General features: G+C 35.5%; 1 protein-coding gene across 1 annotated transcript in view; it reads left to right on the plus strand.

Moving 5' to 3' along the window:
- Positions 1 to 22,053, plus strand: part of SLIT2 (slit homolog 2 (Drosophila)) — a 265,523-nt gene that overhangs the window by 236,513 nt on the left and 6,957 nt on the right. The window contains exons 31-35 of the mRNA XM_010001251.1: positions 7,449 to 7,542; positions 9,401 to 9,538; positions 9,629 to 9,869; positions 10,180 to 10,310; positions 17,045 to 17,199. Coding sequence (XP_009999553.1) covers positions 7,449 to 7,542; positions 9,401 to 9,538; positions 9,629 to 9,869; positions 10,180 to 10,310; positions 17,045 to 17,199 — 759 coding nt within the window. The remainder of the gene's footprint in view (positions 1 to 7,448; positions 7,543 to 9,400; positions 9,539 to 9,628; positions 9,870 to 10,179; positions 10,311 to 17,044; positions 17,200 to 22,053) is intronic.

Genomic DNA, 22,053 nt, shown 5'->3' on the forward strand with positions numbered 1-22,053 from the left:
ACTAGTAATAAAAGTATTTTCATTATCCATGAAATAGCATGTTAAGCAAGGCTGCAGTTATTATAGAATCATAGACTTGTTTTGTTTGGAAAAGACTTATAAGATCACCAAGTCCAACCATTTAACCTATTCACACTGCCAAGTCCACCACTAAACCGTATCCCTAAGTACCACATATGCATCTTTTAAATACCTCCAGGAATTGTGACTTGACCACTTCCTTGGGCAGCCTGTCCCAGTGCCTGACAACCATTTCAGTCAATAAAATTTTCCTAATATCCAATCTAAGCTTCCCCTGGCACAACGTCAGGCCATTTCCTCTTTTTCTATTCACTTTTTACCTGGGAGAAGAGACCAACTCCCACCTCACTACAAACCCTTTGTAGAGATCAATAATGTCTCCCCTCAGCCTCATTCAGACAAAACAATCCCAGTTCACTCATATGCTCCTCATAAGATCCTTCACCAGCTTCATGCTCCAAGAACGTAAGTGTCCTTCTTGTAGTGGGGGGCCCAAAACTGAACACAGGATTTGAGGTGCAGACTCACCAGTGTCCAGTACAGTGGGACAGTCACAATACAGAATATTAGGATTTACTTCTGAAAATGAAAATAAAAACTTCATTTCTGTGTTTGTGAAAACTAGCTTTTCAAATGAAATGTAAACGGAAGATGCTACTATAAAGAGATTCAAGTCTCCGTTTCAAGTCGAAGCAGCTGTTACCTGTGTATAATTAGTCTTGCTAATACTTCAGATGTCTTTAAAAGTAATTAAAAGTAATTAAAAGTAAAAAAGCAAAGAATCCTAAACAGAACAGTAGTCACTGTAAATGTATTACACAAGTGTAAACTATAAATTATTAAAATTACTGTTTATGTCAGTTGCAAATTTATCACAAAGAAATTATCAAAAACCCAGGCGATGTGAGCTATGTTCAGCACCAAAATTAAGCAGATGTGTATGTGATGCATACTTGTATTAGCTTGACAGCTGAACAGTTCATAAGATGCTTGGAGGAACAGTCATCTTTATCATGCCAGAGATATTTTGCATTGTGGCAGTAGCAGGGGGGGAAAAAAGGAGAATAATGTTAACATCTCAGTTTAGGCAAGCTCCAGAAACACATTTTTTTTGTTATTTGTTTTAAAAGATTACATGGCCTTCTTGCTTCTACAATGAAGTAGTTGAGTTACTACTTTTAATTCCCTTGCTAATCAAATATGTACCTGCCTTAAATTTAAGCATGCAAGTAATTAAATGCAAATCATGCTGTATCAAACTTGATAAAAAGTTTAATTATGTTATTAAATCAAGATCATAATCCTCGTTCTTGTGAGAACTACACATAAGCATAACAGCTTCTCAGAATAAAGGGAAACCTTTAGTACTCCTGTTTTTCATCACTCGTAAAATTTGCTGTTTCATCTATCTTAATGCATTTTGAATTACTAATGTCTATTAAAAACTTAAGTATTAAAGTAATCTTACTGCATTTTCATAAAGGGGGAATATACATGATGCCGTTGGCAAGCTGAGGCTCTTGCTACTAGTTTGATCACTGCCATTACTGATGCTGGTCTGTGATCCATCCTTTTTTTTTTCTTGATTGCCTTAAAGCTTACTTGCCTTAAAGTTACTCTTTTGTTGCCAAACAGCATATGTAAAACAGCTAGCGTCGTGCTTGATGACCAGAGTTAAGCAACAGTGAAAGACAGGAACAGTCCAGAAATCAATTGAATCTAGAATTTTACTTTAAATTCCAACAAAATATTCAGATTTCTGTTAATAAACTGCATCCTCCTGTGACTGCAAACTTTTTGTAATTGTAAGCAACTTCGTCCCTCATAGAGTAATAATTTTGTGTTTTCTGAATAATGAGCTCAAGACTTTAAACGTTGTCTATTGTTCATCAAACTCAAGACTTCATATACATGCAGCAGTTTTCTGTATATAGTTTGTTAAATGGCACTGACATTTTCCAACCACTCCTACACTCAAATTTTTTTAGTTGGGACAATAATACCTAATTGATATAAATACTGCAGAAACTGACTCACAATATATTGCAACCAAGCTCAAACACAGGGAATCGACATGTATGGATAAATATAAAATCCTTCTATTCTAGCAATTGCCAGTAAGTCTGTAAGATATATTTGTTATTTTAGATTTGGAACAGCGAATAAGTCTTCTAGCATAAACCTGATTTTGAGAATTAAAACTGACCATTCTTTCCTTTGCATTCTGTCTCTGTTTTTTATTTCAGTCATACTCAGCTTTGCTAATACACTAATAAGTTTGTTGCTTCAGTAAGCCTGTAGTTAGTGATGTGCTATTATATTCAGAAGCTCATGTCCATTTGTGTTTCTTTCAGAAGTCTAGTGGCTGACATTGCTTTATTTGATTGTATTTTGAATTTATTGCCTAATTATTCAAAATACAAATTATATAAATCCTTTTTCACCTCATTGTATAGGTCCTCAGTATTTGTCTTACTACATGTATTTATACATTGGAAAATGTAGAGTTAATTTTTTTCTGTGATTTAGAATCTTATCAAGTCATAAGAGTGAATTCACATACACAGAGGAAATGCAGACTGACCTGTGAATCTAGCCAACTTGTGACTTACAGCATCAAGAATTACAGACAGCTCATCATAAGTATTCAGTAATGTTGCTTGTTGCATCATCCTGTAAATGTAGCTGTAAAATCTCAGTAAATATTTTCAGTCTTGATCTTGGATAGTTGTGTTCATTTGGAATGTGCCAACCACGCAAAGTTCTACTGGTTGCAGTGCTGCTTTATACCAGAATCCAGACTCCCAAGATTAATTAAGTAAGATGTGGTTTGAAAAGAGTTATTGCTGGTTCTAATTAGACTTTGGAAGCTTTTCATAGGATTTTTGACACTTTATCCACTGCTTACTTTTAAATAAACTATTCTGTTTCTTCATTTCCTACATACAGAAATGTTCCCATGTTTCAAAAACATAATTACTTAGCCAAGTTGTTACAGAAGCTTCAGTTACAATATTATTAGATGAATAAAAAAATGCACACACACATTGGTGTCAAGCTTCCTTGAACTGAGATGTTTGTTTCAAAATCTTACTTCGTTATTTTGCAGTGTGGTTTTTAAAACCTTGTATTATGCTTCCCAAATGAGGGCACTCTTTTGATATTTCCTTCCAGTAAAACCAAGGAGGCTAACTTGGTGAATCTGATATTTCCTTCAATGAGTGTTTCACTTTCATCACTGTCTTTCCATTTCAATAAAATTACTTTCTCCCCTTCACCTTGTCTCAAATACTAAGTAACACATTGGTTGTTCAGTACACTAAAAGAGATGTTGCTTTACCAGAAACTGTTCTTCAGTGGTTCAGATTCCATGTCACATATTTTTACTTAACTTTTCTTTTTTTTTTTTTTTTTTTTGCAGTTATATTTTGCTTATGGGAATGCTCCATTCAGAGTAGAAATCTGTATAAATTTGAGACCTTTCACTTGAGTTATTTGGTTTGTTTTTTTCTGCTATTTATATTTTCATTCAAAAATCAAGTATTCGATGTACATGTTTTGGATTCCATCTTGAATTTCTCATGTTTTTCTTTTTATTGAATCTGTGTGCAAGTCTGTCATGAGTTCTACTCTTTCTTTATAATGAAAGTATGCACTTTATGTAAAACTGACTTTTTGTCCATAAGGTTTCCTAAATTATTATTTTACTACATGGATCACCATGTTTCACTATGTCCTTTCCTTTGGCTCCTGTTCCCTTCTCTGGGCTAGTTGCTAATAGACTTTAACTGAAAGCTCCCTCCAGCGTTACGATTCTGGCTTATTTCACAATGCATACAATTTGTAGATGCAAAGAAAGATGCAAAGAAACTTACTTTCCATTTACACTGCCACAGCTTAAAAGTCCTGTCTTTTAAAGACAAGTGAGTTTGTGAATCATTGTTTCTGTTCTTTTTCAGTCTGTGCACTTTTTCTGCAGAGAACTCAGATCAAAGTCTGAACATAATCTCAAAAATGCCTGATGATATTTGCAAGCCATTTGGCTGCAGCAGGCCTGGTAGTGTAAGGTTGATCTTATTATTTGAAGTGGACATTTTTCAAAACTGTAAGCTTGTTTCAAACGTAAGTTTCCAGTTTGACGCTCAGTCTCTATGCAGATTTCACAGTTATTTCTTGGGAATTAAGACTTTTCTAGTGCCCCTGAGCTTGTCATGAGGTGATTCTGATTTCAGAGTAGTTCAGAAGATACTAGGGCCATCAACCTGTGAATATTAAAATGCAGTGTACTCTGACTAAGAAATAATGTATTTTATAAGTACCTGGATGAAGTTGGGGTGGAGTTTAAAATAAAATGAACAGGCTTTGACACTACTCTGTAAAGCTGTTTGCCACACAGGAAACTTCAGAGATTTCTGCTAATAGTCTAAGCCATGGTCCAGTTACTATTCTGTAGGAAATTCGGTGTCAGTACAGTAAATTTGACAGCAAATAGGAGATTGCTTTCTTCTATAATGCCAGTCCTACTTTGCCTATTTCTGAGTGTTTTGGGGATTTTCCACTGAACTTTTACTGTGATTCTAACTGGAGACAGCAAGCCTCCAGCTCTGCTTGAAAGATAGGCTCTATATTGTCACTTTAAGAAAGCATCTGATAGAGTTAGAATCTTGAAAATATTTAGAGGTGGTTTTGTCCAAGTCTTGTAAATATTGAACAGCTATATTTTTATTATTGGTAAATGGGACATCAAATATTTTGCAGTTCTGCATGTAGCAATATAGACTATATGCCATAAGATATTTGTATTAGTGGGTGTTTGCTTATCTATGCATATATACACATATATGTAGATGCATTTATACATTTCTAAGACATTGGAATGTGTATAAACGAGATTTAAAAAACAGCTATTTTTGCTTATTTTACTCCATGTTCCTGACAATCTGAATTCTCTATTCCCGTGTTTTATATCTCGCTCTTAAATGTTGCTGGTCCTTAAACGGATTTCAGCTATTACAAGTTCTGCATATTGATTAGTACTATATGAAGAATTACTTCCTCTTGTATATGAATTTGTTTGAACAAAACCCTTTGAAAAGAGAAAGGGATCTGCCTTTTGCTTGCTGTAGTGTGGGATGCAAAAAATCTCTGGTATTTTGAGATTCTTTGTGCCTAATCATAACAGTTGTGTATTTCTGTCCATTGAGAGTTTGAAGAGGCTTTGAGGTTACAATTTAAATCAATTGTATTAGTCATCATCAGTGGACTGCATTTGATCTTCATGCAGTTTCCTACATATATTGATTAAGTCACATTGTTACTAACAGTTTTCATGAGGACTTTTAAGTAGCCCATGCTGGAAACCATTTGATTGTGTTAACTCAGGGCTTTATGTGTTTTTTTTAGGGAAAATGCACTACTTGCAAATTGATAATGTGCTCTCAATTTTATTTGTTTATATATATATTTTTTTTTTTTTTTAATCTTCATGTAGAACCAGTCTGGATCTTTTGGATAGCTACAAAGTATTTGTCTCGCTGGTTTTGGCTTCTCTTATTTTTGAAGAAGTAAACATCCCATGTCTTATAAAATACAGCATACATGTTTCAGATGTGTTAATCCAGCATAACCATATTTGGCTTTGGTTCAGTTTTGCCTTTTTCTCTGTCCTTGTTTTATGTAGACTGTTCCTCAGCTCTTTTAATTTTTTGTTTATTTGTCTGGCATTTAAAATAAGTTCCACACATCCAAATAGATAAGTCCTGGAAATAGTATGTAAGCACACTTGCTGTGGAAAGGACAAATATCTCTGGAGGATCTGTTGAACCTGTAAAAAAAATAGTAAGATAAATAGATTATAACCATCTACCATTGCTTTCAGATTATGTTCATGTGTACTTCTATAATTCCAGAAAAAGTCTATGTAGGCATGAAGGCATCTTCTATGTGGTGCTAGGCTCTTGGTAGGAGCATGTAAAATGTCAGAAATATTACTGCTTAATGGCAGTAGTAGATGATAAGCTGATACACAAACACACGCATGCCTATGTATTCTGGAAGATACCTTTATTCATATACTGTCTTCAATATCACCCTATACCTTTCTCCCTTTTTCCAATCTACCTCTTCCTGATTTTACCCAAATGGTGCCCCTAAATGCTCTGTCCTTTTTTCCCCATGCTGTCCTTCTCCTTGGTACTGTGTTAACAGTTACAGGAAAGAGGTGAAGCCAGTATATGCCCTCCAGCAGATACCGATTCTTCAGCTAACGGCACTGCAGGCCAATATCCCACTCACCTAACTAAAACTGAGGGATAGCAAATACTGTGCTGCTCTAAAGGAAAGCTGGCCTTGAACAGTGGAAGTATGTGCTCCTCCACTGCTATTTTCTGCTCTTTCCTTCCTCATTATGGTGTATAGTTCTGCTTCTTCTTGCTCACTATCTCGTCTTCTATTACTTGACAAGTGACAAAGGACAACCCTACTCTTTCCATAGTTTTAGGGCTTGATAGACCTGTGAGTCCCTAAATGCAGAAGGCACAGGATTTATACCTGTTGATTATACATATATTCTTCATATGGATGCTGGAATAAGTATATCTATCTTAACAAACCCCGGATAAACTGTACAAGTGCACCATTCATGGAATCTTCTAATTAGTCAGGAAACAAGACATTGTTCATCTATTTACACACCTGTAAGTGTTTACTTGTCATGAAGTTGCAAATGAAACAATATTTTAATGACATTAATATTAAAATATTGTGTAGATTATACAGTCCAGGTTGGAAATTAAATCCACTGCTAGGCTTTTAGCAACAGACAAGGATAGACATTTCACATAGGGTTTTTTTTCTTTTCACAGAACAGATATAGATAATTATGTTACATTAACATTCAAAAAATGGGGAGTCATATTTAAGAAAAAGTAGTAAGCAAGTTTTCATTTTGGGATAATTGGAATTGTATTAACATGCAGTGATATTAGCAGGGTTTTTTCAGGGAATAGATTACTTATAGTGCAAATCTGGGTATTTCTGTGTGTAATGAGCTTAGAAGTATAAAAGAGATGAGCGTATTGATGGCTTGTTTGTCCTAGTGAGAAGAAATTCTGTGATCAGTGTTTTGATTTACAGCAGAGCTAGATATTGTAAATGAAAAAATATCTTTGCCGAGTTATCATTTATATCCATGAGTAGATGATTGACTTTGAAGGTTTTTTCTAATAAATGTGTTATCAGCAATATTAATTGTTATTAATATTTGTTTATTCACTTGTATTTATTATGAAGGTAATACTTATTATGATAACATGAAGGATGCAATTTTCAGTTTAACAAAGTTGTAGCAGTTACTTTTAAAATAGAAAGATCTGTTTTCAGGACATGGTGATATTTTCACTGACTTGACAGCATACGTTATATTCCAGGTGAGCTCTGTGAAGAGAAGCTAGATTTCTGTGCTCAAAACCTGAATCCTTGCCAGCATGACTCAAAGTGTATCTTGACACCCAAAGGATACAAGTAAGCCTAACGTCACAGTCCGACTATGTCTAAATTTCTGCTTAACTTATTTCCCTTATGTTTTAGTGGAAGCATGTTCTATTCTCAAAATACTAGTTTCAGTTATCATCAAGCATTCCAGCAGAAAAGACTGTTGTTTTCATGTAGATCTACATTATGATCTTAAATATGTTTTTCTGAATTTTCTTATCCTTAGCAGTTCTACTTTCAGTCAGATTTTAAATAGGAAAGCAAAAGTAGACCAGTTAGTCTATGTGATAGTCTATTAAAAACCCTTTTAGCAGCTTAGACAGTAGGAAAATAATTGCATTTAATTGAAGTGGAATAATTATACTGCTTTATGGGAAGTAATTATGAAAGAGATTATTTGGAAGGCACATTGAAAGGTACAAACTAAAGAAGTCCATCCCCAGGAAAACTAATCTTTAATTACAGTATATCCTTATCATAACTAATTAGTATGCACTATTGAAAGTGTTTTTAATAGGCTTTGGGTTAATAAATACAGCTTTCAACTGTTTTCATAAGCACCTGTTTTATGCATAGTGTGCTCCTGTACTAAAATCAGATTGTTATCATTCCTACTCCTTATGAAATTACATTCTATTTAAAATATTTTTAAAATAGTACAATATATTTAATATTTAAAAGAACATGAAATTACATTAATAGCTTTCAACTGGAAAATACAAATTTGTTGGATTTAAATTATTGTGTCTTCTCTTTGTTTTCTTCGTGCCACTTGAATAAATCTAGTTTGGCATCTTGTACTTCATTGCGTAGTTCATTGATCTTTCATGTTACTTTCTGAGATTTTAAATCAGAAAATACATGCAGTAACTTCAAGTATGTATCTCAGTTAGCTTTTTAATAGTGTGCTTTACATTCTTTTTTACTTTTCTTATTTATGTTAAATAAAAAATGGAGATACTTGATTGGAGTACTTAATTTGAAGTTACACAACTATTTAAAATCACTCTTGGCACTGTAGACCAAATTCTGGATACTAAAACAACACCAAAAAGGGAGTAAGCAGATCTAATGCAGTCGATTACGTACATCTTCATTTTTAAAAAATCAAATCATGTGGATGCATGAATTTGTAATCTTTTCCATTAATTTTTCACAGGCTTCTGGGCTCAGTCTAATATATGAGAATTCCCTGAAGGAATGCCACCAGCATTAACAATTAGAGTTGCATGGGGGGAAAAAAAAACCACAACAATACAAAACGAAAAAAATATTACATAATTGTCTTGAGGATATGCTGTTTGTAGTTCAGTAGAGGGTTGGGGAGGGCAGAGGATGTGTTTTCAGACTTCTGTCAGTTCACTAACAATGCAGTTACTTCTAGTAGATCAGACTGGTGGAACTTCAAGGTGAAAAATTTATGCATAACCTCTAAACAGTATAAATAGAGCACTGGTCCATTCATAGCTGTTCAGTTGACAAAATATCCATCAGTATAATAATACAAGGCTTGTACTATTTGTCTCGGTTTCAACAACTAAGCATATTGATTATTTTTAGTGTTTGCAGCCACATCCTTTAACATTGGGCGTTATTAATAAATTCCAAGAACAACTGTCAAAATGATTCATGAGGGCTTTCTATATTTAATCCACAAGCCTTCAATATAATGGCAGAGGACTAACAACGTGTAACTAGCAAACCATATTCATTACATATTCCCCATATAATAACATGATTAAGATACATAATCTTTACTCACAAAGTCACAATAATGCATTTTTTCTTGAGTTTTAAGTAATACAGTACTTCCTTAACTTTTTTATAAGCACACTTTGTTGTTTTTGAACTAACACTGTCCTATCCCACTTGCTTTCCCATTTCACAGATGTGATTGCACACCTGGATATGTAGGTGAGCATTGTGATATTGACTTTGATGACTGCCAGGACAACAAATGTAAAAACGGAGCCCAGTGTACTGATGCAGTTAATGGATATACATGTATTTGCCCAGAAGGATACAGGTGAGAAAGCTCTGTAGATGGTAAAAACATGTATCTTTGTCAAAGTTGGGGATTTTTTTGAAACACTAATTTTTTTCTGTTTGTATTTAGTGGCTTATTCTGTGAATTTTCACCACCAATGGTTCTACCCCGCACCAGCCCTTGTGATAATTATGAATGTCAAAATGGAGCCCAATGTATCATTAAAGAGAGTGAACCAATCTGTCAGTGTTTATCAGGCTACCAGGGTGAGAAATGTGAAAAGCTGATCAGTATAAACTTTGTCAACAAAGAATCCTATCTACAAATCCCCTCAGCTAAGATACACCCTCAAACCAATATCACTCTACAGGTAAGGTTGCCCGTGTTGCAGATTCTGATCTGGAAAAGAGATTAAATAACTTCTTGTTGTGTCAAAAATTACCCAAAGTTGTCCTTGGCTCACGTAAAGAACTTTTCACAGTTTGAGTTGATATCTAGATGAGTGACTGGAATAGCTCTCCATTAATATGGAAGTGGATGAGCTTATTGATAGGAAAAGAATGATTATTGTCAGGTTGTCCTTCAAGAAAGAATTTTATAGTGAAGTGATTCACTTAATACAGCATTTTAATTTAATATTTATTTTAGGCTCTTTCTAAGTGTTTATTTCTTTTAACTAGATTGCCACAGATGAAGACAGTGGAATCCTGCTCTACAAAGGTGATAAAGATCATATAGCGGTAGAGCTGTACCGGGGTAGAGTGAGAGTCAGTTATGACACAGGATCTTATCCAGCCTCTGCTATTTACAGGTGAACCCAGATGAAACATGTTTCTAACTGAAGCAAAACATGTATTAATTTGTTATATCAAAGTCACATTTTTAACGGAAGGTTAAAAGAAATGTATGCAAATGAAAGTATTGACAGACATGTAAAGCCCATTTGCAAAAAGCATGATTTGGCTTGGAAAACAACTCTAATGTAGGAATGTCAGAAAGACAATACATTATTTAAGCCATTAAAACTGAGTAAGAGTCAGCTTTCAGCAGAATGTTTGTACATTAGCGTAAAATTCACATGTGGAACTGGATTTTTTTCCACAATTTTACTGCCAGATAATTTCCAAGTGTACAGAGTAAAGTGCAGAACTGTACCACATCAGCAGAAATTAAATGGAAGTTTCTCTTCTTTGTTAGGCAGTCATATAGTGTGGGACTTTTCCCTGGCAAGTGAAGAGAAAATAAAAATCTTGATTATGAAAAAAGGTACTAACCTGGAAGATTTATTTTTTTTTTTACAAATACATTAAGAGTCCACAGCTGCCTCTGGAGCTTAAGTTTTGGGGTTTTTTTAAGTCAAATTTCTCTGTTTCTCTGAAAAATTGCCACCCGAATTTCCAGGGGAGTTTTATTCAACTTTGCAGGAAGTGGTAGACACTACAAGAGTAAGCAAAAAGAAAACAGACATCACTTCAGCCTTGATTGCCCTGTTGTTGCTACAAATACATTCAGAAGTAAAGGGGAAGTGTTGAGTTTTCTTTAATCCTCTTCTTGTTCTATTTACACATTCTATGTTGTAAAATATGCTGGAGTTTGTAGCAGCTGACATCATTCTGCATTCTGTTGAAAAGAAATTTTCTATGAATTATTTCATTCAAATGGCAACATAAAAATCAAAAGCTTAAGTTTATATAGCCAGGAAACAATGCTAAACTTTGTTACGTAATAACACCAAGCAAATGATGGTTTTAGTAGGTTACTATAAGCATTCCACAGAAAAACAATCCTTCCTATAAAATACAATATGAAGGTTTTTTTAAATTCCATAAAATGCTTTAACGTGGAAGTAGTGTATGTATTTTAATTGTATATATTTCAGTATATTAAAATAGAATGAAACATTCACTTTTCTCAGTTACTACAACTCAAAATAAGATAATTCTTTTCTATTTGGCATAGTGTTAAAGAAGTTTAGATTGTTTGGCAGGAGTTTAATTATTTTTGTTGATTTTTATTTTGACAGGTACAGCTGTCTGAGAATAGGAATCTATAGGAATCAGGATCATATATAATTTCAAGTTATTTTCACTCCCATTTGTTTAGGCTATAAAGAGTACTTCTTCCCATTCCAAATATATTTCCTACTCAATAATTTAACACTTTCTCCAGTAATAATGGAATACAATATATACTTGTAATGTCAATTTTAGATTTCTAGAAAAAGATTGGAAAACAATACTCACACAGGTAAAATTAAAACTATAAATGTAGAAGGGATTAATAACAAAGTAATAAAATAGCAAACAGTTCCAATTAAGTTCGTGTTACAGAAAAAATAGAAGCATCTCCCCTACATAGCCATTCAGCTGTTATGAGTTACGTGGAGAATGCAGGCACAGGGACGAAAGAGATGAGAAATGTAGTGAAGTATTACAGGGTGACACAGTTGTGTAAAGAAGCAGATACACACTTTTTAAAAAATTTATTTTCATTGGTGGTGGTGGTAATAGTAGTAGTGGTGGTAGTAGTAGTATTAGTAACAACCTCCCTTTCATTTCAGATAAGCATGATGGTGAGTTTCTAGGTGATACTTGAAAATTGGCTCGTAATGGTACTGAGATCAACTGTAATTAAGTCCTTTTGTCCTTGAGAGAAGCATGTGTTGAAACCACGTATACATTTCCACATTTCCATATATGATTTTGCATCTAGTGATCACTGTACAAATTAGATAGCATTTAATTTCTATTTCAGGTTCTGGAAAGGAGTATGCTATAGCTCAGGATCTTTTACACATTATGCTCTGATTCCTTCATCCTTGCCAACCTCTTCCTATTTTTCTAACTTCTGTTTCCCACACTGCCTCTTTCCAGTTCTTACTGGTTTACTTCCCTAGGATCTTTGTGACATTTCCTGCCTTTTTGAGCTCTTTGTCTTCTTTTCACCAACATTCACTGCATGTTGTCTTTCTGCACCTTTGTTACCTATTAAAGCTGTCTTTTTAGTGGCTCCCTTTGGTTTCCTCCCTTCATTCTTTTCTAAGACAGCTAGATCTGATCTACTTTGCTCAAAAACTGCTCTCAGACATAATCTACTGTAATTTGCTGAAATTCTTGCTTTATTTCAACTTTTTCTTGCCCAGACCTACCTCTTTCTCTTCCTTCTCTGTAGGCCTGATTTTTGGTCCTTCTGAATGAGAATCACACATTAGCTTTCTCCATCCATGTGACATTGATCTAGCTAAGGCAAAAAGTCCTCTTTAAATGGTTTGGCAGGCCCAAATGCAGCAAGCATTATTGCTGCCCAAAAGTGCAGCTGAAGGGAAGATGCTAATCATCTGTGTGTTGAAATATAGCCAGCATGAACAAAGAATTTGGGTGTCTAGCCCTCCAATTTCTTCAGACTTCCATGTTTTCAAGACCTTAACACTTTGCCTCAGTAGATTTTCAGAAATATGACACATGGATAGGCATTGTGCCAGCCCAGTACCAAATGGCATAACATTCAAAGCAGGGTTAACAGAATCATAGTATTATTAAGGTTGGAAGACACCTCCAAGATCATCGAGTCCAACCATAGAGAGAAGACAGGAGTGTGTTCCCTTCAGTTTGGGAAACTTATCTGGTCAGTTTAGAAAAATAAAAATCAGTTTCAGACACCATTCAATATGAAAATTTACAGAAGAAACTGTTGAAGTTTACCAGAATGACAAATAACTAAAATAATATTGTGAAATTGTGTTCTGGGTTAACCCCCGCAGGCAGCTAAGCACTGTACAGATGCTCACTCACCTCTCCTTCCACCCCCTAGTGAGACAGGGGAAGAGACAAGGAGGAGTAAAAGTCAGAAAAATTACAAGTTGAGATAAAAATAGTTTAATAACCAAAGGAAAAGTGGAGGAAGAAAGGAAGAAAACAAAAGTAGTGATGCAATTGCAGTCATTTACCATCTTCCCTGAGTAGACCAGTGCTTAGCCAATTCTGAAGCAGAAGATAGCTAACCTACCTAAACCCCCCTTGTCTCCTTTGTATAACTGAAACATTAGTGCATTGTCAGCATTTTTGGTCACAAATCTAAAACCCAGCGCTGTATGAGCTGTTAGGAAGAACAGACTCAATACAAATACATGATGAATTATAAAAGAAAACAAGTTAATGTATTATGATTTATTGGAGAGATTAGAAGAAGACAAATGAGCCTTTTAACTCACAATGTTTAAGAACAATCAAGTTTAAGATCTATTTATAAACTAAGGTGCGAAGTTATTTACAGCAGGAAGGCCAGAAAGGAAATTAAAAAACTGAGAAGTTTTATCAAGAGATTTACAGGTTTCATTAGTGAAGATTCATCAATAGGATAAATAAAGAGTTAGACAAGCTGTACTGCACTGAACAATGGTTAGATGACTGAAACAGAGGCCAAAATAAAATTAAAAATAAAAGCCAATAGAGACATTCAAATGGAAGTCTTATTATATAAATGGCATTGAAGAAATGGTGTGTTGAAAAGGAGTCAAGTGGGAGCTGTAAAACCAACAGAGGTGCTTGCAGTAGCAACAAAACAAAGTTACAAACAGATTATTTAATCATGATAAATATGGAGAATCAACAATAACGGCAGTCTGGCTTTGTAGAGTGAACAGGAACTGCTTTTTGACTGCAGAAAGAGCCATCATCCCAAAAGCACTCATCAGTCAATCTGAGTAACAAGATGATAGTGCCAAGACCAGTACAGAAAACCAATTCATTGGAGATGGTTATTTGGGAAGAGTTGATCCACTTGGATTTTGTTCTGTCTAGACATCCATTTTTAAATGTTAAATATTTTTCACACACACAAATAAAACCTTTTCATTCTGTAAACTGCTTTTCATCATATATTATTTGGAAATCTGGGAATATTTCTTCCCAAATCATTATTCTTCCACAGAGTTCCAGAAGCTTTAAATCAGCTTTTCTTACAGCTTTTCATTAGTATCTATGCATTCAACGCTCATTTCTCCAATGGGAAATGGGCTAGAAGTTATGTAAGTGCATTGGCAGGAAATATTGCACAGATATGCCTTGTGTTTATTTCCCCTTTAATTTAAACCACACTTACCTATAAGGGCTCCTCTTTCTGCAGTAAATTTTGTTAGTAAACAGTTTAAACTAGAAGCTTTTAATAATCACTCCTAACAGAGACACATTACCTTTCCGCATTATGTTCTATACATCCCTGGAATGATCTCTTGCTATAAAAATACATGTTCTGTGTTGCTCTCATCTTTTTATATACTATTGTAAGAATGGTTAATAAGTTGTCAAATAATATAAGTTTCCTTGGAACAAAAGCATTATATTAGGGTTTCTCATTTACTTAAGCAGTCATAAGTGTTTTGACTTTCTAGCACAACTTTTTTTGTTGATTCATTGGAATATGTTCAATAAATTAATCCTGGCACTTTTCTTATGGCTTGATCACAGCAACTTCTTGATACCTTGAGACCTTACTCTTTAGGAATTATGAACCCTGACCTTTTTCTTCCTCCCGTGGAACCTGGCAGTGCCTCTCCTGCTCACTCCCGGAAAGTGTTTCTTCTGCCAGTGTCTACTCTGTTGTGCATTTGCACTTTCACATAGAGCCACATTGATATAAAGCTTGCATGCTACCATGCAGATCTTTTCTCCATACTTAGCTGAGCCTGTCCACATAGTTAGAGTTGGTAATAAGTAGCTAGGAAGCTATTTAATGTGTCATGGCTGTAAATGACCATGTGAGTGCTTCTGATCTGTTCCAGGACAAAAGCAGCTGCGTTAATTAAAACATCACTAAGGTTGTAATAAGATAATTTGCTTCATTTCTGCCTTGAGATTTAGAAATCTAAGCCCTTTCAGCTATGCTGCTCTCCTTATGAGAAGAACTAACTGACTGTATGACTGTATCCATCTCAGGCTATCATACAATTGGTTCATTTAAATAACTTTTTTCAAAGGCTTGATCTGACTTGATGGTGCCCTGAAGCAAATAAAGGCTCTCATGGGAATTGTTATAATGTCTGGTCTCTGGACTACAGCTCATTGTCATAACTTCCATGCAGCTATACATTCAGCTCTTAATTCTTCAGTGGAAAATGGGTTAAAAGTAATGTAAGTAGAACAGTCCAGCATTCAGTAATAATATTCTTTCTTTACTGACATACTTAAACTGTGTTCAGGTGGAGAGTAGTTACACTATCCTGAAAAGTTTGTTGTGTGGATGCTGAGGCTGGTAAGCACAGACAGCCATTTCTTTTACTTTGTAACACATGTAGGCATTTCCTTACAAAGCATAAGCACTGTGCTTGAAAATAGCTTTTTCTGCATGACATACTTCAGGCATTCTCCTACTAGTGGGTTCATATCTTGCTTGTAAGCAGAAGGAAATAATATGAATAATACCATGTGGTGGAAAAAATGTGAATACAGTATTCACTGTACTAGCCAGAAGCTGAACACAAGGAAATAACCTAATAAAGGTAACAAATTATTGCTAAGTGTCAGTGGACCTGTCTGGACCAATGATAGGATTTTTTCCCAGCAGGACTAAGGTTAGATGCAGTTCCATATTCCATGAATTAGTAGGTTTACATATCACTGGAGTCAACTCAGGCCTTCAGACTTGCAAAATAGGTAAACCAAATATCATGCAACATGTAGGATATATGGGCTTACAGATAGTATCTTGAAATAACATTGGAATCACAGAATGATCTAGGTTATAAGGGACCTTTAACAATCATCTAGTTCCACCCCACTGGCTGTGGAAAGAGACATCTTCCACTACATGAGGTTGCACAAATCCAAATCCAACCCGACCTTGAACTTTTCCAATGATGGGACATCCACCACTTCCCTGGCCACATATACCAATATTTCACCACCCTCATATTAAATAATTTCTTCTTTACATCATCTTCTTTTACTTTTTATGTTCTATCTAATCTAAATCTACCCTCTTTTATCTGAAAATGGTTACATTTTGTCTATCACTACATGACCTAGTAAAAAAATCTCTCTCCATCTTTCTTATAAGCCCGCTTTAAGTACTGAAAGGCTGCAGTAAGGTCTCCCTGGAGCCTTCTCTTCTCCAGGCTGAACAACCCCAACTCTCTCAGCCTGTCTTCATAGAAGAGGTACTGCAGCCCTTTTGTCACTGTTGTAAGAAATCTTCAAACTTCTTTTTTGTTTGACTTCCTGTCTAATAAATGTATTTCAAATGATGTTTGCAATATCATCTATATTTAAACAGCTCATTACTTGATGAGGACAGGAACAACTTTGAATTAAAAAGGGCTGTTAATTTACGATACATCTTATTGAGAGAGTGTTATTGAAGGGGTATTATATTGTGTTAGTTCTTAAGCATACATGCATGCCCTTGCTTTAAACCTATTTTTCAGGAGACTGCACTCCTGGAGAAATTTGGTTCTGAAGCCGTATTAACTATTAAAAGTGGAAGAAGACAAGAAAATGCTCTAACTAGACCATCAACTGTTTAAAATTAATATTAATGTTTATTTTGCAGTGTGGAAACTATTAATGATGGCAATTTCCACATTGTGGAGCTGCTAGCTATGGATCAGATTCTGTCTTTATCTATTGATGGAGGAAGCCCCAAGATAATAACCAATTTGTCCAAGCAATCCACTCTGAATTTTGATTCTCCGCTATATGTAGGAGGTAAGAGGATCTTACTGCTTCTTATTAATAGTATCATAGCTTATTTACTCTAGTAACATACATTAGTAAATACATGGTGAGAGATTCATTCATTGAGATAACAATTTACAATGAAACTTCAGCAGTTACTCTTAATAGTTTCAATTTTAACAAATAGTTTATCCTCAAACTGCATCTTTTGCTTTTTATCAACATGGATATTTGATTGCCACTGTAAAATTCTGTACTTTTCTACTGTTATTTAGCTTTTTATTATAGGAAAAGGCAGTAATGCCTATTCACAAGGTGTAGAATGGTAGCATTCTGCTCCAATTGTGTTTCGCATCTCCATTTCACTGTACTCATATCTGCAGGAAATTACAGCAAGGTATAAATACATGAAATATCATTTCTACCTAGAGATCTTATTGCTTATGGCTGATAAAACTTATGACATTAGGTAAGAAGGAAACCAACTGGACAGTCGCTTGACAGTATGTGGTAGGGTTTGGGTTTTTTTGTTTTGGGAAGAAACAATTGTTTGTTTCAGTACAAGCAGTAGTAGGTGATTGTGTGGATAAACAGTTTGAAACATGTTTGATCATTTGATGCAATTTACTTTATAGAACTGAGGATTCAAGCCCATTGTTTTAACCAGCCATTTCTGTTGAATTTTTTATCAGCCTGCATAACCTAGGTAAAAGAGTCAGAACTGCAGTCACCAATTTGTGCCTTCTTACTGTCCTTCGTATCAAGTCTAAGTTCTTAACAATCTGAGATTTGTTTGATTTTTAAATATTGCTGATCTTCAGTCAGTCTCCACCTGATACTTAGTTTAACCTTAGGGTTTTATAGGAGACATGTAAGCAGTCTTCTCATCTGTTCTTTCTGTGAAAACAATGCCTACTTCCTTTTTCAGTTTGTCTTAATTCTTAAGAACTGTTTTGTGTCTAAAAATAAGTTTTTAGATTTGAGCATCTTGCCTACTTGCAAAAAATTATGATACCAGTAGTACGTTCAAAAAATGCCTGTTTTCTCTAGCAAAGGTGCTATTTTATTCTCTTTCTAAATATACAGAAAAGCTCAGGGTAGCTATCTCTAATGGGAAGGCAAAGGAGGAAGCTGCTTTAATTAAGGTCAAGACTACTCTATTTCTCCTATAAAACCAGTATAGGAAGCGCCTCAGTTACAAGTGATGAGGCATAAGTTGACTTTTGTCTCTGAAAATCCCCATTCCCTTGAAACACTTCAGCTTTTTTCTCAAATCCTTTTTGGTTTGTCATTGCCTCATTCCATCTGGATGGGAAGAAGCAGAATTTAATAATAGCCATCACTTCCCATACCAACAGAGAATAAATTAAAATTATTAAATGTATGAGCTGCCTTTAAAATTGCATCATATCGTGAATCTTCAGAGGACTGCCTTGTGGGAACACACCTGCATTTTTGAATGTGTATCACTGCTGCAGTGTTGTTTACACAGTGTCCTATAGCACATTTTTGCAAGGAGAGATGGAAGAACACTGAGTGCTTGCTTACTTTTATTGTCAGCATCAGTTTATTTAATAACTGCTAAAGCCAATTTTACTGCTTCTCGAAAACTGATCTTAGTGCATAATGATCCCCCTGTCTGTTATGGGCACCTGTTAATGAAAGGTGGTTAGACTGCCAACTAGAAACATTGTTCATTTGTGACACGTGGTTTACCTCCTTGCTTCTTCAACTTGCAGATCCGTATCTGCATTGGAAGAATCATACTAATCTTCATCATCATTTTCAAGTATAAGAAGAAATAATCTTGGAAGTAAACTTTCTTTCCATGGCTTAATTCCTAAGAGCAGGAGACTTTATCATCATAGTGCATATTCTTTAGAGAGACCCTGTGTTCCTTGTATTTCGGTTCTTCACATCCAGGCTCCAACTAGACAAGTATTCCACTGCCATAGAAAATGTTTGTCAAAAAAAAGAACAAAACCCATTATTAGAAGCAAATTATTATAGAATCATAGAATCATTAATGTTAGAAGGGACCTTAAAGATCATCAACTACCACCCCCAAGTCCTTCTCCTCAGGACTGCTCTCCAGCCATTATTCCCCCAACCTGTATTTGTGCCTGGGGTTGCACCAACCCAGGTGCAGGACCCTGCACTTGGCCTTGTTGAACTTCATGAGGTTGGCACTGGCCCATCTTTCCACCTTGTCAAGGTTCCTCTTGATGGCATCCCTTCCCTCTTGGGTGTCAACCATACCACACAGCTTGGTATCATCAGCAAATTTGCTGAGGATACACTCAAACTCACTGTCCATATCTCCAAGAAAGATGTTAAACATCACTGGTCCCAGTACTGAGCCCTGAGGGACACCACTTGTCACCTGCCTCCATTTGGACATTGAGCCATTGACCACAGCTCTCTGGGTGCAGCCATCCAGTTTGGAGACCAGGATGTCATGTGTAAAATGCCTTGCACAAACCCAGGTAGGTGACGTCAGTTGCTCTGCCACCATCCACCATCTCTGTAGACTTGTTGTAGAAGGCCACCAGATTGGTCAGGCACAACTTGCCCTTAGTGAAGCCATGTTGGCTGTCACCAATCACCTCTTTATTTTCCATATGCCTTAGCAGACTTTCCAGGAGGATCTGCTCCATGACTATGCCAGGCATAGAGGTGAGACTAACTGGCCTGCAGTTCCCTGGGTCTTCCTTTTTCCCCTTTTTAAAAACAGGGGCTATGTTTTTTCCAATCAGCGGGAACCTCCCCAGACTGCTATGACCTCTCAGATATGATGGACAGAGGCTCAGAAATTTCATCTGCCGGCTCCCTCAGGACCCATAGTTGAATCCCATCATAGATTTATCCACCTTCAGGTTTTTTAGATGGTCATGACATTATAAAACAAAACACAAAAAATAAGGAGGTTGATATTCAGCTCTTAAACTTTTATGTTCTTTATCTATGTTTACCTATTTATGATCTTTAAAATTCTTGAGGCAATAAACTTTCACTCTTTTATCTTTGTATTACCCATCTTTTTGAGCGTTGGTTGTTTTTTTCTTATCAAACTGTATCTAGAATTTTTAGAGAATTCAGTTACACATTTCCATTAGTTAAGAGTTCAAATTCTCACTAAGATTATTTGCAGTATATTTATCTTTGCCAGAGTCTTAGTTTGACACCTAGATCATCATTTATCTTACTCTTACCACATTCCTGTTAAAATGGCATTTCTGGTAAGCATCACCACAACTGGCAAGATAAAATTCAGGCTTGACAGCAAACTTTTGTATGATTTTCTCTCTCATTCTCTCCCGGTGTTTTCCTCCCTGCCATACCACTACCACCCCTTCTTTCCCCCCCCCCCCCTTTTTTTATTTTAAACAAAGTTATTCTTGGCTCATAATACGTTGGTTGATTTGGAAGGGCTAATTTGTTTTTACAGAAAGAGGACTGATCAGTTTATACTCTTGGGTTTTTTACCTTCTTCCGACTGTGTGGCTCTGTTGTGTGGTCAGAATAGACATCCTAGATATTTTTTGGTCTTTTTGTAACAGATTTCAGTAAATCATTGAAAGCCTATGGCTTTTTGTAAGAAGTCTTAGGAGACGATCAGTTTCTTCTCAAAAACTCTACAAAGGGTCACCAACTTCACTGATACTTTACTTTCTTCTCTCAGAAATTAAAGCAAATCTTACTAGTTGAGAGTGGCACCTTGTTTCATGGAAGTCCCTCTTTCTAGGACAGGTGGGACATCAGGTACTTTTCATTTGTGTCTGCTTTGTTCTAGCAGCTTCTGAATGAGGGACTCATTTTGACAGCTATTGTATGACTATTATTTAATAGAGGTCTTACCATTTGCCTCCTTAAGCAATAATTTGGTAATTTACCTGTAGTCAGGTTCAGTGACCAAGAGCTTAAGAGGTGACAGGAACTACTTAGCTTTTGAAAAGTAGAGTTGAAATACTTGTCTTCATTGTTTTTTATGGCAGTTCTTTCCTAACTCATAAAGAACCTTTATCTAAAAATTATCTAGGAAATACTGCTAAAGAATAGCAAGCTTTTGCACCTACTTTGGCCTTTTAACTCTTAGTAACTTGCTAGAAGAAGCAAAAAGTGGATAGGCTAAAAGCTTGTATATATGCTTGCATCGTGTTTCCAAATGTCTTCCATGTTAGAGATTATAGACAAAACATTATCTAAATCGCATGTGATATACCTCATATTATCTGGTGTGATACAGGCTTTTATGGTTCCTAGAAATCATACCTTAATTTCCTGACAATTAGAAGTGTAATGTCTAGTTTAGCAGTTCATTGGTGTACTTAGTTTTATGTAGCTTTTATTTTTATAATGGATAAATTCAGTGCATCTCTTCTGCTGTTAAATACCTCAGGCCATATGCCTAAACATTTGCTGTGTTGCTTTTAAGGGAGACATCAGGCTGGAGAGGCCTTGTCCCTGGATTTTGAGAAAATGGCAAATAGTTTTGAGGAAGTCCAAACTAATGATTGTTTGCAGTCTGAGTCCTTTAATGTAATTGCCCGAAGCCTATTGTACCTAACTTAGAAAATGAAAGAAGATTAGGCTCTCAGTAGTATGGCTGTAATATTGTTCATTTCTATAAGCACTGAAGCTTAGCACAAATGAAATAACAATAACCTCTGAATGAAAGGCAGATCTACTTCATTAGATTGCATGGCCCTTCTGCATTACTCTTAACTGTTCAGAATTACTATATAAAACTATGAGAACTATAAGCTTACATGGTTAAGGAGCAACTATGCAGAACATTACCTTTTTCTGTGGTTATCTTCCTAACTGCCAGTATGAAAATTGTTGATTTTGCCAATGAATCAACCTGTGCAGCTAATAAGCATA

This window comes from Chaetura pelagica, unplaced genomic scaffold, assembly GCF_000747805.2.
Source record: "Chaetura pelagica isolate M959 unplaced genomic scaffold, ChaPel_1.0 scaffold547, whole genome shotgun sequence".
Lineage (NCBI taxonomy): Eukaryota > Metazoa > Chordata > Aves > Apodiformes > Apodidae > Chaetura > Chaetura pelagica.